The 14,132-nt window shown below is 34.8% G+C and overlaps 1 protein-coding gene across 4 annotated transcripts in view; it reads right to left on the reverse strand.

The window, feature by feature from the left end:
* Window positions 1–5,438: 5,438 nt before the first annotated feature.
* The window catches only part of LOC142353021 (uncharacterized), a 33,275-nt gene continuing 24,581 nt past the window's right edge, over window positions 5,439–14,132 (reverse strand). For all 4 annotated transcript variants that reach the window (XM_075405210.1, XM_075405211.1, XM_075405212.1 and 1 more), the window contains one exon: window positions 5,439–6,934. In XM_075405210.1, coding sequence (XP_075261325.1) covers window positions 5,523–6,934 — 1,412 coding nt within the window. In that variant the 3' untranslated portion in view covers window positions 5,439–5,522. The remainder of the gene's footprint in view (window positions 6,935–14,132) is intronic.

A 14,132-nucleotide genomic window follows, 5' to 3' on the forward strand; every position in this document is an offset into this window, starting at 1 on the left:
GATTTGCCGGGCCATTGAGAGGGGCCTTTGCCTTTAAAACGTTGTGGATTTACAGTTGCTTATCTATATGAATTGAAGCTTCAACGAAAGTCTGAATTAATCAGCTTTAAGAATTCATTCAACTCATTCAAACAATCGCACATGCAGCTGCTGATTCGTTTATTCCGGTAAAAGTTACCTTCATAGCTTTTTTCCTACTCCTAATAGATGCCCTTAAACAACAATTCAACATTTTTGAAGTTGAACTCGAGTCAGGCGTTCAACAACGTGATAGCTTGAGCGCTTTTTTGTTTTCTTTGACTTTATGGCCCTCAATACTGAAATTCAACGAATTTGTGCCCCAATTTGATCAACGCACTTGGTATTAGGCTGACGGACTTAATTCCGAAACACATATCCTGGAAGCGCTTCATTTCCTGACTTTAAAAAGTCAGGAAAAGAAGAAGTCACAATAGAAATGCCCAGCATCGATCCACAGTTGAATCAGAATTTGAATTTCCGTTTTAAAAATTTGGGTGCTGTTAATGGAGACTCCAAGTATGTTGCGGTGTGCCTTAAGGGTTGTATTGAAAGTTCCGTTTTTTGCTTGAAATTTCATTTTATATAATTGATCTGCAACTTGCAGTGGGTTTTGCGCCGCAGCTTGAGGCCGCCGACAATCGATTTCTTCCCTACCCACCCGCCAACCGACAAGTGAAATGATTTAAGTGCTCAAAAGCAGCCAATTCGACGCCTTGGACGAAATGATTGGGAAATATGCTCAATTTGAATGAAATAAACTTTGTCTGCCAATACGAATGTCTTGCATGGAAATCCGAAAATCTCGGGAGAACGTCACAGTGACTTAGGTTGGCTGTGTATTACCATCAATTAGTTTGGTGCATAAGACCGCTAATCAACATTCCTCAGATAACCAAGCTTTCCCTGATCAATTTCAGACTCCTAAAGATTTTTGAGCCATACTCCAAATTTAACTTTTGCACTTGTCAAACTTAATTTTTTGATCAGATGTCTGCGAGAGAAAAGGAGAGACTTATGTCAGTATGTTTGCACATGCTGGCACCTGGTCACGTGCACCACCTGTCCTTGCCTCGGTTCTAATCTCTCTCCAAACGAGTTTCAATACAGGCCCGCAAATGTTAATTGTAGTAATATTAATTGTAGAAGTAGTAAAAATCTCAATTTTCAACAGGAGGTATTTGAAGTAATACAAAAACTTGAATTAAAGAAGAGAAGAAAAATTAAAGAAGAGTGGCTAAATTTGAAGTTTATTTTTTGAAAGTTTTCTGGATGAAAAACCGAGTTCTGCTTGTTTTTTCATGAAGTCCTTTGATGTCGCTTTGCCTGCCCCTGAAACAATCAACGCATAGCAGCTTTAGATAATCGGCTTACAATTAAACACATAATCTTTGCACATAATCAAGAACGTTATTCAAGTTTAAAACAAACAGAAGAGGACCTCAGGACACTTCCTTGAATGAGATCAGAGGTTAAAATAGAGGGCCTCGAATTATATGAGCGGACAACTTGGTGCCGATATAAGAGATAGTCCAGAAAACTAGAAAAAAAGCTTGATCAAACTCAAACCTGGCCGTTTTTTTAGTAATCGGACACATAGGAAACTTTGTTAAAATTCTTTTGATGTGATTCAAATCAAAAATGAGTTGATTGTCGTGCCACGTCCCTTCATGAATTTGTGACAAAATTTTGTAACTAAGGGCCTAACCTTCGCATAAAGAAAGTCGAACAACAGCAACCATTTTTGAGAAGAGGCCAGCAACAGGACTTTTGAATACCTTAAAATCACGCCTTAATTGCTGGAGCTAAAGTTTCAAGCCATCACGCAGCAATAAGATGCTACTTGAACTGACCCCAAGAAAAAGTGTCATCACAATTGCTCAAGATTTGTTTTAATTTCCAAACATAACTCCTTGTAACATTGTAATCAAATGAAATCAAAAATGGCGGGATAATTACGTGACATTCACAATTTTAGACAGAACCGAAGAAAACTGCAAGCGCTTGGCTTTCATCATCAGTTAAAAAAGGAATACCATCGTAATCCATCAGAGGTGGAAGAGAGTTCGCTCGTCTCTTCGAAAGTTCTTAGTAGCTCAAAGCATTCATTCCTGCTCGTTTAGTAAGTTTACTCGTACCCGCTGAAATTCATGCATCCGATTAATCCAACAAAAACGGTTTTCTTATCGAAAACAATTGCGCCAGCTGCATCAAGTGCGAAGAAAGGTTATACGAACCGTTGAAATATTTCTGCAGCTACACGACTGCATGCCCCTCTAAATTGCGCTCCAAACATTCGCTAAATGCTATACAGCGCCTGGTTTCAAATTGATAGTCATTTACACTAAAAAAATTTAGTAGTTTTGTAAATCTCGCTTGCAAAAGACTTTTTCTTTGTTTTGTGACGCAAGTTATCTCTAGAGTTTCCCTTACAACTTTCACAAGGGCATAGAATTGTGCTGGAATTTTTCAAATTGATTTCAAGAATTCACTCAACTCATTCAAACAATCTCACATGCAGCTGCGGATTCGTTTATTCCGGAAAAAAGTTACCTTCATAGCCTTTTCGCTACTCCTAATAGATGCCTTTAAACAACAATTCAAAAATTTTTCAATATTTCAAAGTGAGTCAGGTGTTCAGCAACGTGATAACTTGAACGCTTTTTTGTTTTCATTGACTTTATGGACCTCAATACTGAAATTCAACGAATTTACGCCTCAATTTGATCAACGCACTTGGTATTAGGCTGCGGACTTGATTCCGCAAAAGATATCCTAGAAGTGTTTCATATCTTGACTTTAAAAAGTCCGGAAAAGAAGTCACAATACAAATGCCCATCATCGATCCACAATTGACTAAAAATTTGAATTTCCATTTTAAAAACTTGGGTGCCGTTAATGGAGACTCCAAGTATGTTTCGGTGTGCCTTAAGGGTTGTATTGAAAATTTCGTTTTTTGCTTGAAATTTCATTTTATATAATTGACCTGCAACTTGCAGCGGGTTTTTGAGACGCTGCTTGAGGCCGCCAAAAATTGGTTTCTTCTCTATCCACCGGCAAACGGACAGTTGAATTGATTTTTGTGCTCAAAAGCAGCCAATTGGACGCATTGGAGGAAATTATTGGGAAATATGCTGCTTTTTAATGAAATAAACTTTGTCTGCCAATACAAATGTCTTGCATGGAAATCCGAAAATCTCGGGAGAACGTCACAGTGACTTAGGTTGGCTGTGTATTACCATCAATTAGTTTGGTGCATAAGACCGCTAATCAACATTCCTCAGATAACCAAGCTTCCCCTGATCAATTTCAGACTCCTAAAGATTTTTGAGCCATACTCCAAATTTAACTTTTGCACTTGTCAAACTTAATTTTTTGATCAAATTTCTGCGAGAAAACAAGAGAGACTTATGTCAGTATCTTTGCACCTGTTGGCACCTGATTACGTGCACCACTTGTCCTTGCTTCGGTTCTAATCTCTCTCCAAACGAGTTTCAATACATGCCCGCAATTGTTAATTGTAGTAATATTAATTAAAGAAGTAGTAAAAATCTCAATTTTCAACAGCAGGTATTTGTAGTTGTATTTGTTTTTCAGAAGAGGCCAGCAAAAGGACTTTTAAATACCTTAAAATCATGCCTTATTTGGTGGAGCTAAAATTTCAAGCCATCACGCAGCAAGTAAGATGCTACTTCTACTGTCCACGAGAAAAAAGTGTCATCACAATTGCTCAAGATTTGTTTTATTTTCCAGGAATAAATCCTTGTTGCTTTATAATCAAACCAAATCAAAAATGGCGGGACAATTACGTGAAATTTACTATTTTAGAAAGAACCGAGAAAATTGAAAGCGCTTTGAATTTCATCATCAGTTAAAAAAGGAACGACATCGTAATCCATCAGAGGTGGAAGAGAGTTCGCTCGTCTCTTCGAAAAATCTGGGTAGTTTAAAGCATTCATTCCTGCGCGTTAAGTAAGTTTACACGTACAGAAGAGTTGTGTTGAGTTCAATCGAAACCAAGAGCTCTTTTTGGTTTTCCCTCATTGTCAATTTATCAATGAGTTCAATGCTGCCCAACTTTTTCATGATCCGCTGGCTTTTATTTGACGGATTTATTATCTGCGAATGGTAGAAAAATGGAGCTGTTGACCTTTTTGGCGTTTTTTAGCTAATTAAACGATGAACACTTTTTTCTGCTTTGAGAACCAAATTCAAAGGAGTCACAGCGCAGACTTCAATTAAAATGATGAGATTGTACAGCAAAAAAAGCGCCTCAATGAACGCTTCAATGCTGAATCATGATTTTGTTGACAATAATTGTGTTTTTTTGTAGTTGCTGATAATTGAATTTGGGAAAAGTTTTGGCCAGCCATCTGAGATATGCTCCGGTTTTGAATTTTGAGGAAAAAATTGAGATCAAGGCAGCTCCCACGAACGTGCGTAGCCTCACTAATTGTTTGATTTAGGCCTAAATCCGTGCAATTGTCCAATAACCAATAGAACATCATCTGTTGAATTAGACGACGACATACTTACCCAAGTCACCCTGTGCACGTTAAAATCATCTACAAAATACAGTCCTCAATTCGCATTCAGTGGATGCTTTATGCAGAATGTTTCAAAATTGTTGAAATAAGTCGATATCTACTCCATCAAAATATGATTGCTGAAGAAGAAATTTGAGGCCTCTGGTGGTCTGCACCCAAGTGTCAAAAAACAGTTTCTGTTGCACCAGAAAATCATCTGAATCTGCAATTTGCTTATCGAGGAAATTCTTCCTAGGAATATTAAGCTATTTTTTTCCACCAATTGAGATTTTAGCATCTTTTAGCGTCTTTAACAGCTTTTTAAGAGGATCTATAGATTACCAATTTTTAAAAAGACAATTAAAACTTGTCGATTGCCAATTTCCGCTCTAATTCAAGCTCTACCTGGTAGAAAATTTGTTAATTTTTTATCCGAAAATCATGTTTGCTTTGGTTTTGAACGATCATCTGATAAGTCTATGACAAAACTTTTTTTCCAGTGCTCCATCGAATTGCGTCAAAATTTTTTTGATATTGACTGGCATGCAAAAATCTTTGCGACATTGGTGGCGTTAAAATTAATTCTCCATGGAACTGTTTGTCGTTAACAGGAATGGTCATAATGGTAATATTTTTGGACTTTCCTAGGAGTCAAGCTTGCACAATATTTCCGACTTCTTTGAGACCCATAAACCTGATAACCTCATTAAGATGCTTGGTATCAGACTCGATTAGTTTGTTATAGAATTTTGCAATTTCAAGCAGGCCGTTAATCAAAAACTGGAGCTGCTCGTTTTGTTGCCTTCTACTTTTTAATTTGTTACAACAGCATCTCGAACTCATAGCGAACTTTTTTAACGTTGTTCTTGACAGGATTCGGCAATGCTAGCTCAGTTTATCGAAAGAAATTCTATTGTAAAATTAAAACCATAATTACAAAACTCGCAGGAACTCTGTATCTAAAGATTATGAACAAAATTAAGACCTCATTATTAAGTTGTGCAGTTCTAAAAACGAGTCTAAAGTCTTCATAAAGGCAGTATTGTGACTTTCCAGAAGTGAAACACCTGAACACTTTTTCCAGTATCTCAACGTCACTTTCACACCCTGGAACCGCCAGTTACTGATCATGGATTTGATTCCATCAACGTCGCAGTTATCTTTCCCAGTTGCGAAAATCAAAACTGGAACCCGCATGTGGGGTATAATTGTGCTAAATGACGTCATAGCTGTTGTCGAATGCTCTATGAAACTTTGAGAGTGTTGTCGGAACAAATTACCCGGGTTGGAGGTGTGACTTCCGTACTGGCTTCCATAGTGTGAACCATAATTATTTCCATGATGGTTTCCATAGTTACTACCCCCATAATTGCTTCCATAGTGGCTTCCATAATTGCTACCATAATTACTCCCATATGGGTTTTGAGAGTTCATCGTGTAACGACTGTTCAATGTATTGTAGTTGTAGTTTGTGTGCATTCCATTATGGGCCACAGTTTCACCCTTACCATAATGTCCGTAATCGCCATGTCGGGTATCCAAAATTCGTTCGGCAGAATTGCGACTCGCGTATATACTCAACGAAGGATGACTTGGGCTTCCGTTCGGCTTTTGGGAATTATGTCCATTGGGAACACATGATCCGAATGACTGCGACTTTGCAACGTAATTCGTATTTCCAGATAGCGGGTTATTAATGGGCCCGTTAGCTATAGTCCTTTGGGGTATTGCACCATTTTGATAGCCATAATAAGTTGTACTACGCTGAGGCTGAACTGATTTTGTATAGTTTAAACCTGAATTCGCTTCTTCAACTGCGACTGATTTTCGGCTTTGCGAACTTGTCTGTACGTTTGCCGCCATTGAATGTCTGTATGAAAGCTCGTTCGAGTTACTGCCGTATGTCGTCTGTGTATTAGCGGCGTAGGGATTGCCCGGAAATTGATTATTTCTGTTGTAATTAGCCGAATAGTGGTTGGCCGAGTGATGATAGTGATTTGTAGAGTAATGGCTGTTCGAATTAGGGTTTACCGAGTAATGATTTGAAGCTTGGATGTTATTAGATTGGGGGTTACCATTCAGGGAATAGGGATTCGTTGAGGTATGATAACTTTTCGAATGGGTAATATTTGCGGTGTAGTTATTACCACGACGCTGTACGTTTTCAGATGTAAAATTTCCGGATGGAACTTGGATGGTGTTAGTTCGTGGGTCCGGGTTGTTAGCCGAGTATGATAGTTGTTTGGGTATTGTCTTGTTGTAGTTCTCAAAATACGGGTTCTCATCTGTAGATTTGCGAGAACTGACTCCGTATATGTCATCAAAATTGTCAAACTCATTGTCTTCGTCTTCAGGATACATTAACGCCTCTTTCAAATCGACGCTGAGTTCTAAACAAAAGAGTTTTAAATCAAACATTTGGAACTTTTCACATTTGCCTCCCCTATTGCAAAAGTCTGGAATAGAATCAAAGCGAGCAATTTATTGACCAATCTGAACTTATCTTAGCCAAAGGCTTATGCGCAACCCAGGTTGAGGTTGCATCTGGAAGTGACATCTGATCAGACCCACAAAACTGAATTTTTGAATCCCTTGAAGATGTATCAAAAATCTTGGTAGTATATTCATTTCCAGACGAACAACTGTGATTAATTGTATCATCGTAGAAACTTTAAATCTTTAAAAATTATTTTAAAAAACATATAAAGCTTTGGAATTTTTACTGGAAAAACGATCGCCGCATTTTGTTTCAAAATCCAACACAAAAGTCGATAGAAAAAAAGAATAAAATAAAATAAAAGTTCATAAATAACGTTTTAATAAATCATAACAACAATACACCTTATGCAAAAAGTGATAGGCTAATTTGTGCATTTTGAGGATGCCAGTTGTTTTTGTCTTTAAGAGCTTAAGTCCTGGGAATACAAAATGATAACAAATATAGACCGAGCACAAAACTTAGCAAACAACCAGTTTGAAGCCATTAACAATGTATACTATAAAAATCAAAACTATTCTAGTTATTCTTGCGGATTTAACTTGTACTTCGATGAGTCGAAAACTATGAGAGTTGCAGTGGCAGACTTTGAGACCTGCAATAAGAACATATCATAAGACTGCAAAAGAGGACTATAAATAAAAAAAATTTACGGTTTGCAAAAAACGGTGTCGACGTCGTGAAAATCATATGCTATTTACTAAAATAATTATTTTCAATTGACTTTTATTGAAACTCAATCAAGAAATCTGTCATTAAGATATTAATATGACAAAACCACAAAATAGAACCTCAAAGTGGGCGAATATCCAAAAACCTCAAAAAATTTTTAGGAAAACTCTTTATATCAAAGCAATGAAATCGATATTTTGAACACAAACGGAGATTAAAATTTTAATTCACCAAGAAATAATTCTGACCTCTGACTACTTAATATTTTGACAGCTCAAAAATTAACTGATATATTTACAATTTTACCAAACATAATCAAAATCGTAACAAAATCGTATTCGATAAAAAACAAGGAACTTTCCTTTGAAATTTTAAAACATGTATAATTGGCCTAATTTATATGTATTTCGTATTTTGTTAATTGAGCCTTGATCTCAAATCAATTTGATGTAGAATTAACAATAAAACTGTCCAATTATTATTTTTTTTGCAAAAGTCCACGATAAGACCAGAACTAGCGTTCACAATGTTGTGCTTCTCATAAAAACAAGTAAGTGTCCTAAAGCTTAGCGGAAGTAATCAGATGGCGGGAAATCATATCAGAAAACAGGCAAATTGCAGAACACTGTCATGGGAAGTCCATAACTCCATCGTATCAAAAGTTCGGTCTAAGTTCCTCTCCCCCACAAAGTAGGGACGGAAAAAAGAAGAAAAGATCAAATAATTAGCAGTTTCCACGAGAAAAAAAATTCCTTTAGTTCGCTTTCAAGGAAATGTGTAAAACCGGGCCGACTTGCTCTAAAATAGTAGTGGAATTTGCCCGTAAATGAAATCAAATCAAATTTTCTGCATTACAAGACAATTATGAAAGATCAGTATATTTCCTAGGTAAATTTACAAATTGTCTGAACATTTTCCTATACATTTTTTAACTTGGCGCTTTCAGGATGTGCTATCTTTTGACTATCTTAACTTAAGCAATTTGATGTATTACATTTTTGTTTACAAATTGCTTTTTCCTTTCTGCACTTTTTTTTAACCGAAAAACAAAGTAAAAGCTGAAATTTCGGAAATAAGCAACGGTTTCCCGACAGATGCGCCTATGATGAATTCCTCTTTGATATGTCTATGACGGAAAACGCCAGAAGGTGAGAAATTGATTTGGCATTGCTCCCTTATTATGTCCAAAGATAGTGTTATTAAATCGACGTTGAACAACTAGTAAACAAAAAGGATACGTCGAGACAACTTTCCCCGTTGACTTGAACTTAAATAGATTTTATCATCTTGATGTTTAGATAGCTGGTATAAAAGAGTTGCTTGCATTCTTAAATTCAAATACAGGCAATAAGAGAGAGAGAGAATGAAAATTGAAGAATCTTTGCCAAAAACGGGAATTGCCAAAAATTACACACACACACACACACACATATATATATTTATATATATATATATATATATATATATATATATATATGTATATGTATATATATATATATATATATATATATATATATATATATAAAATCTGTAAAATGTAAATTCGAAATTTTATAACCACAACAAAATTTTGGTTTAATATTTACATTGAACAATCACTTTAAAAGTTCATGAAGGTTTGGTCCTGAAAATACTAGTAAAAATTTTTTTAAAACTTTGTACTTGTCTATCTATTGGAACACATTCATGTAGTTTGATCATTACCCAAGTTATTCTCTTCTCAAGCATATTTCTCGTTTTTTCTTTCGGGATTTCTATTGGCAAGTTGCTCCACTTTCTCGAGAATTTTCTGACTATTGTTCTGTAACTCCATGTAGATTGACACATATTTTCGGGAAAAACTCGACAGTTCGGAAATTTTCTCTCATCAATTTTTTTCCCAAAATTTTTTGGGATATTTGACTGCATTCGTTGTAACACTTAATTAAATCAAAAAACTTAAAAAAAGGAAGTTTTTTATTGAAAAGCTCTGCAGGTAAAACTTTATCTCTTATTGGAATATCCCATGCGCTGTCAAACTTTTTACGCATATGACAAATCTTTATACTCCAATTTATTTGTCTGTTCATTCTCAAGAGTGATGAGGCTGGCAAAGTTTGGAGAAAAATGCACTGAAATTGATATGTGACAGGACAAGTGATTTAAAAAGTACAACTCTTGCTTATAACGATTAGATGTTTCACTAAGATTGATCTAATAGAAGGCGCCATTTTTATCATCTTTTTTTTAGTTCTAAGTCACATTTCAAGATATTGTCAATCTCTCAGCCCAGATAACGCCAACTGACCTTCGGTTTTATAATACTTCCAATTTATTGAATTTTCTTGGAAGGCAGAAGGTGTTTTTTAGAAACAACAATTATTTCGGATTTATCTATTTTCAATGTTCATATATTCTGTTTCATATATTCATCAATTTTTGCATGAAAGCCTTGATTTGTTTTTGAGTAAAATATTATACTTGTATCATCTGCAAATTGTAAAACTGCTTCACTTTTCATTTTCAACGAGGACACGTTGATATTCAGTATAAAAATTAGGGGTACTGTTCCCTGAAGGACTCCTTCGTTAATTGCTTTTCTGTCTCAGTAAAGATTCCGATTTTAACGCATTGTTTTCTGTTAGATAGAGATGACTTAAGCGTAGTTTTAAATCCCGTCCCAAACACATACTTCGCCATTTTTCAGGAAAAAAATTGTGAAAAACTGAAATGAATGCTTTTGCTACATCTAGAAAAACACCAATAGCGGTTTCAATATGTTATTCATGTTGATTGATAGATTTCGTTAATGAAATGATAGTGTCGACGATTTATTTTTCAGAATTCTGAATAGATTTTTTATACAGTCTTATGTTCTTCAACATGTCGTAACATTTGTTGGAGCAGAAGCCGTTCACATACTTTTGCAGGGGCTTGTTTCACTTTAATCTGTCTGTAGTTCACTGGTTCAAGTGGATAATCGTTTTGTAAATTGGAATTATATATTCTTTTCTGAGGACATCTGGAAAAACAATGCTCGAAACACATTCGTTAATTGCAAACTGTAAATGTGTTCAAATTGACGTTTAACTACATTTAAACAAACAAGCGGGGAGTAATCTAGAAAACAACCTTTTGTTCTGTGGCAGTTTGCAGATTTAATCATACAACTTTTTTCCCGTGAGGAATCTGAATGAAAAAATTCTTTCTCGAACATAAAGTTTGCTAACCCAAACTTTTCTTTTATCCCTTCATGTACACGTAAACTTGAAAAACAATTATATAGAGTGTTAGTTATCTGCTTTTTATCTTTTAAAATGATATTATGTTCGGAATTTGAAAAATATGGTTATTTTTTAATTCTTGTTTGTTTTTTTTACCTCCTCAACTTTTCTTTTTATAATTTTCTATTGCTGTTTTAAATTAAGAAGACTCTGAAGCATTTTTTGGTATACGTATTACCTGTTTTTCATAACTGTCGATTAGTGGCGTTGCCGATTATTTTGTATGTATTATAAGCAGAAAGATCTGCCTTTTCCTTCCAATTATTGAAAATTTGATTTTTATGGTTAATTAGTTTATTAATTCTTTAGACATCCACTTTTTCGTTTGCACTGTTCATTGGCTTTCCGATTTTTATAGGAGCTCAATCATTAAACCTGTTTTCTAACAAAACAATCTGTAATAAACAAAGAATTTGTAATGTGAAATTTGCAATTTTGTGTTGATACATTGCTCTCCAATCGGTTGAGGCAAATCTTTCTTTCAGTACAGTTCTTGAACAACTTTTGGCATCTTTGTAAAAATTTTGTGCTAATCTTTTTTCATTATTAAAATCCAAAGACGAAATAAAAAACACAAAAAAATGATCAATACCAAACATTTGTTCTGATGTTTTTGTATCGCAAAATTGATTTTTTTGTGTGTTCAGCAATGATCTACTAAAATTGTTTCAAAAAGTCCAAGCTGGCCGACTGCTGTTGACAATTTCTCACCAATTATTGGAAGCGAACTCTGTTAAAAGTCGTTTTTCATCTCGCTGAAAGTAAATTGGAATTTTTTCTCCGAACAATGTTGTCTGTCAATGGATATGCTCCTAATTTTTCTTATGTCTATTCAGCCAGAACAAAATGTGTCAAATTTTTATTAAAACAATCTAAAACATCTATTCGTAATACTTCTTTAAATGGCTCAATTGTTTCAACCTATAAAGATTCAAAAGTATTTCTATTAATCGAATTTAAATCGTTCCTATTGTTTTTGAAGTTCATTGGTATCCATATTTCTGCTCCACCAACCCTTGACAGTTCCGTTAATTTTGACTTTTTTTGATGAATGAAATATTTTTAATGCTTAAAAAATTCAATAGTATAGCCTCTTTGTCGTTTATCCACGTTTCAGCAACTATTAGGCACGTTTGGCTGTCTTGTTGCTATGAAAAGGTTTAGTCTTCCTCGTGTTCCTTGTTGACACTCCCAAAATTCGTATAACAAAATTTAGGATAAAGCTAAGTTAGCAAATTGCTTTTTGTAACTAACTGTCAAATGTTTTAATTTTCTCAAGATTGCACCTTGGATTTGTATTGATATCGCCAAATAATAAAATAAGATAACATATAATTAGTAGTTGGTTTAAAAAAGTGGGGACCAAAAGCATACACGTATATTTTGAATTATGAGCCTTTTTTAAGAAAAAATTCCTATCGCTACAAACGACTATTTAGTGAATTTTCACAAAATATTTGAACGTGTTTTTCCTCCAAAAAATGTTAAGAAGAAAAGCGCAATAAACATTAACTTGAAAACAAATTTCCAAAAACCTAAAGTCATCCAAACTCATTATATCCTATGTGACCATTATTTTTCACCTTGCTCTTAACGTTTCCGTTTTTTTATTTGTTTTCAATTTATCTCACAGACAAATTGCGCCCAGCATGCTAGTACCCGACACTTGAAATATAATTTTAGATGGTGAATAACAGCTTTTTTTGGATTCCACTTTAGTTTGGATGGATGCCATCCAGTCGATTATCTGCTTGATCCAAAATATATTCAAAACCTTCAACATCAGTGTTTTGAATTTCGCCTCATAGTCTATCTGCAATGTCGTCATATAACTCACCTTCAGATTCTTGTCAATTTCACGGTTGTAAGTTTCTCTCCCATACAAAACAATCTTGACTTTTGGAAATTAGAAAATTGTTAGTCTGTATGGTTTTAATTTCTTGACACATCTTAACAAAACCGCTCCTTAATCTCCTGCTGCCTTTTTTACTAGCGGACCTCGATCAATTGATTTATGTCCAGTGGGAACTATCAGACATTTTGCTTCAATTGAACGTGCATAATTGTGAACAATGTTGCCCAAGTCTTGAAATGTAGATGACAGATACGAATGGATAGCCGCCTCATTTCTAATGTTGTTTTGCCGGTCTAATTTGTATGCGCTATCAGACATTGCGTAAAACTGCCTGTTAACAGTGGGAGTTGCTACATTATTGTCTGGCGTTTTGTCTTAAAGATGTTTGGTATCAATTTGTCTTTTTTACTCCTAAAATATTGAATATAAGACTGCGCTTGGTTGTAAAGATCTCTGATGCGGTAGTTTTTTCTTCAATATTTCTATTTCATGGCTGTTTTCCTCCTTTCTATTTGTTGCGCCATGAGTGACTCCCTTCTTTGAAACCTTTGTTGCATTATCTTGTTTACCAGCTTTTCTGTTGTCCAATTTATACATACCCGGCAGATTGCGGTTAAAAAGCCGCCGTTGATTCCCATAACTCTATTTGGATTGAAAGAAAAGATAAAATCAACAAAAATTGTTTTTTGTATATAAACATTTTTATATGCAAATTATTTTGATGTCATTTCGTAATCAAACATACTCCTGTTTCTCAGTGAAACGCTACAGGGTCTAGTATCAAAACCAAAAAGCATTATAGATAGTAACTAAAACTTATGAGAACAAAGTTCAAGTACCGGGCATCTAAAAATGGGCTTTATGGGTTCATCCCGTTTCTGTATCTGACTTTGATTTTTTATATTTACTCTCTTCATTTTGAATTGCTTTGCGGAGCAACTGCTTTTTAAAAGGACTTTGAGCAGAATGACAGAAGAGTGCAATTAGCCTAGAGAAGTCAAAAAGATTTGACGCAAAATGTCGAAAAAGAGGCAAAATGGGTAAGGCGAAAAAAAAGTTCGACGAAGTAAAAAACATAGCAGGACAAGTCCTGACGTACAATTCAAAGAATTTTCATTGACTCAACAAACAACTAGACCTAGAACGGACAATGAGTGAATTGGAAAAACCGTTTCTAAAAAAGTCAGATGAAAAAAACAAAAAAAAACAGAAAATCAATGTCAAAATGCTGCTAAGGAGAACAAAAAACCACTAGTGAGATAAATAATTTTGATTCTAACAAAAAACTAGGTCCAGAATGA

This window comes from Convolutriloba macropyga, chromosome 14 (assembly GCF_964194025.1).
Source record: "Convolutriloba macropyga chromosome 14, txConMacr16.3, whole genome shotgun sequence".
Classification (NCBI taxonomy): Eukaryota; Metazoa; Xenacoelomorpha; order Acoela; family Convolutidae; genus Convolutriloba; species Convolutriloba macropyga.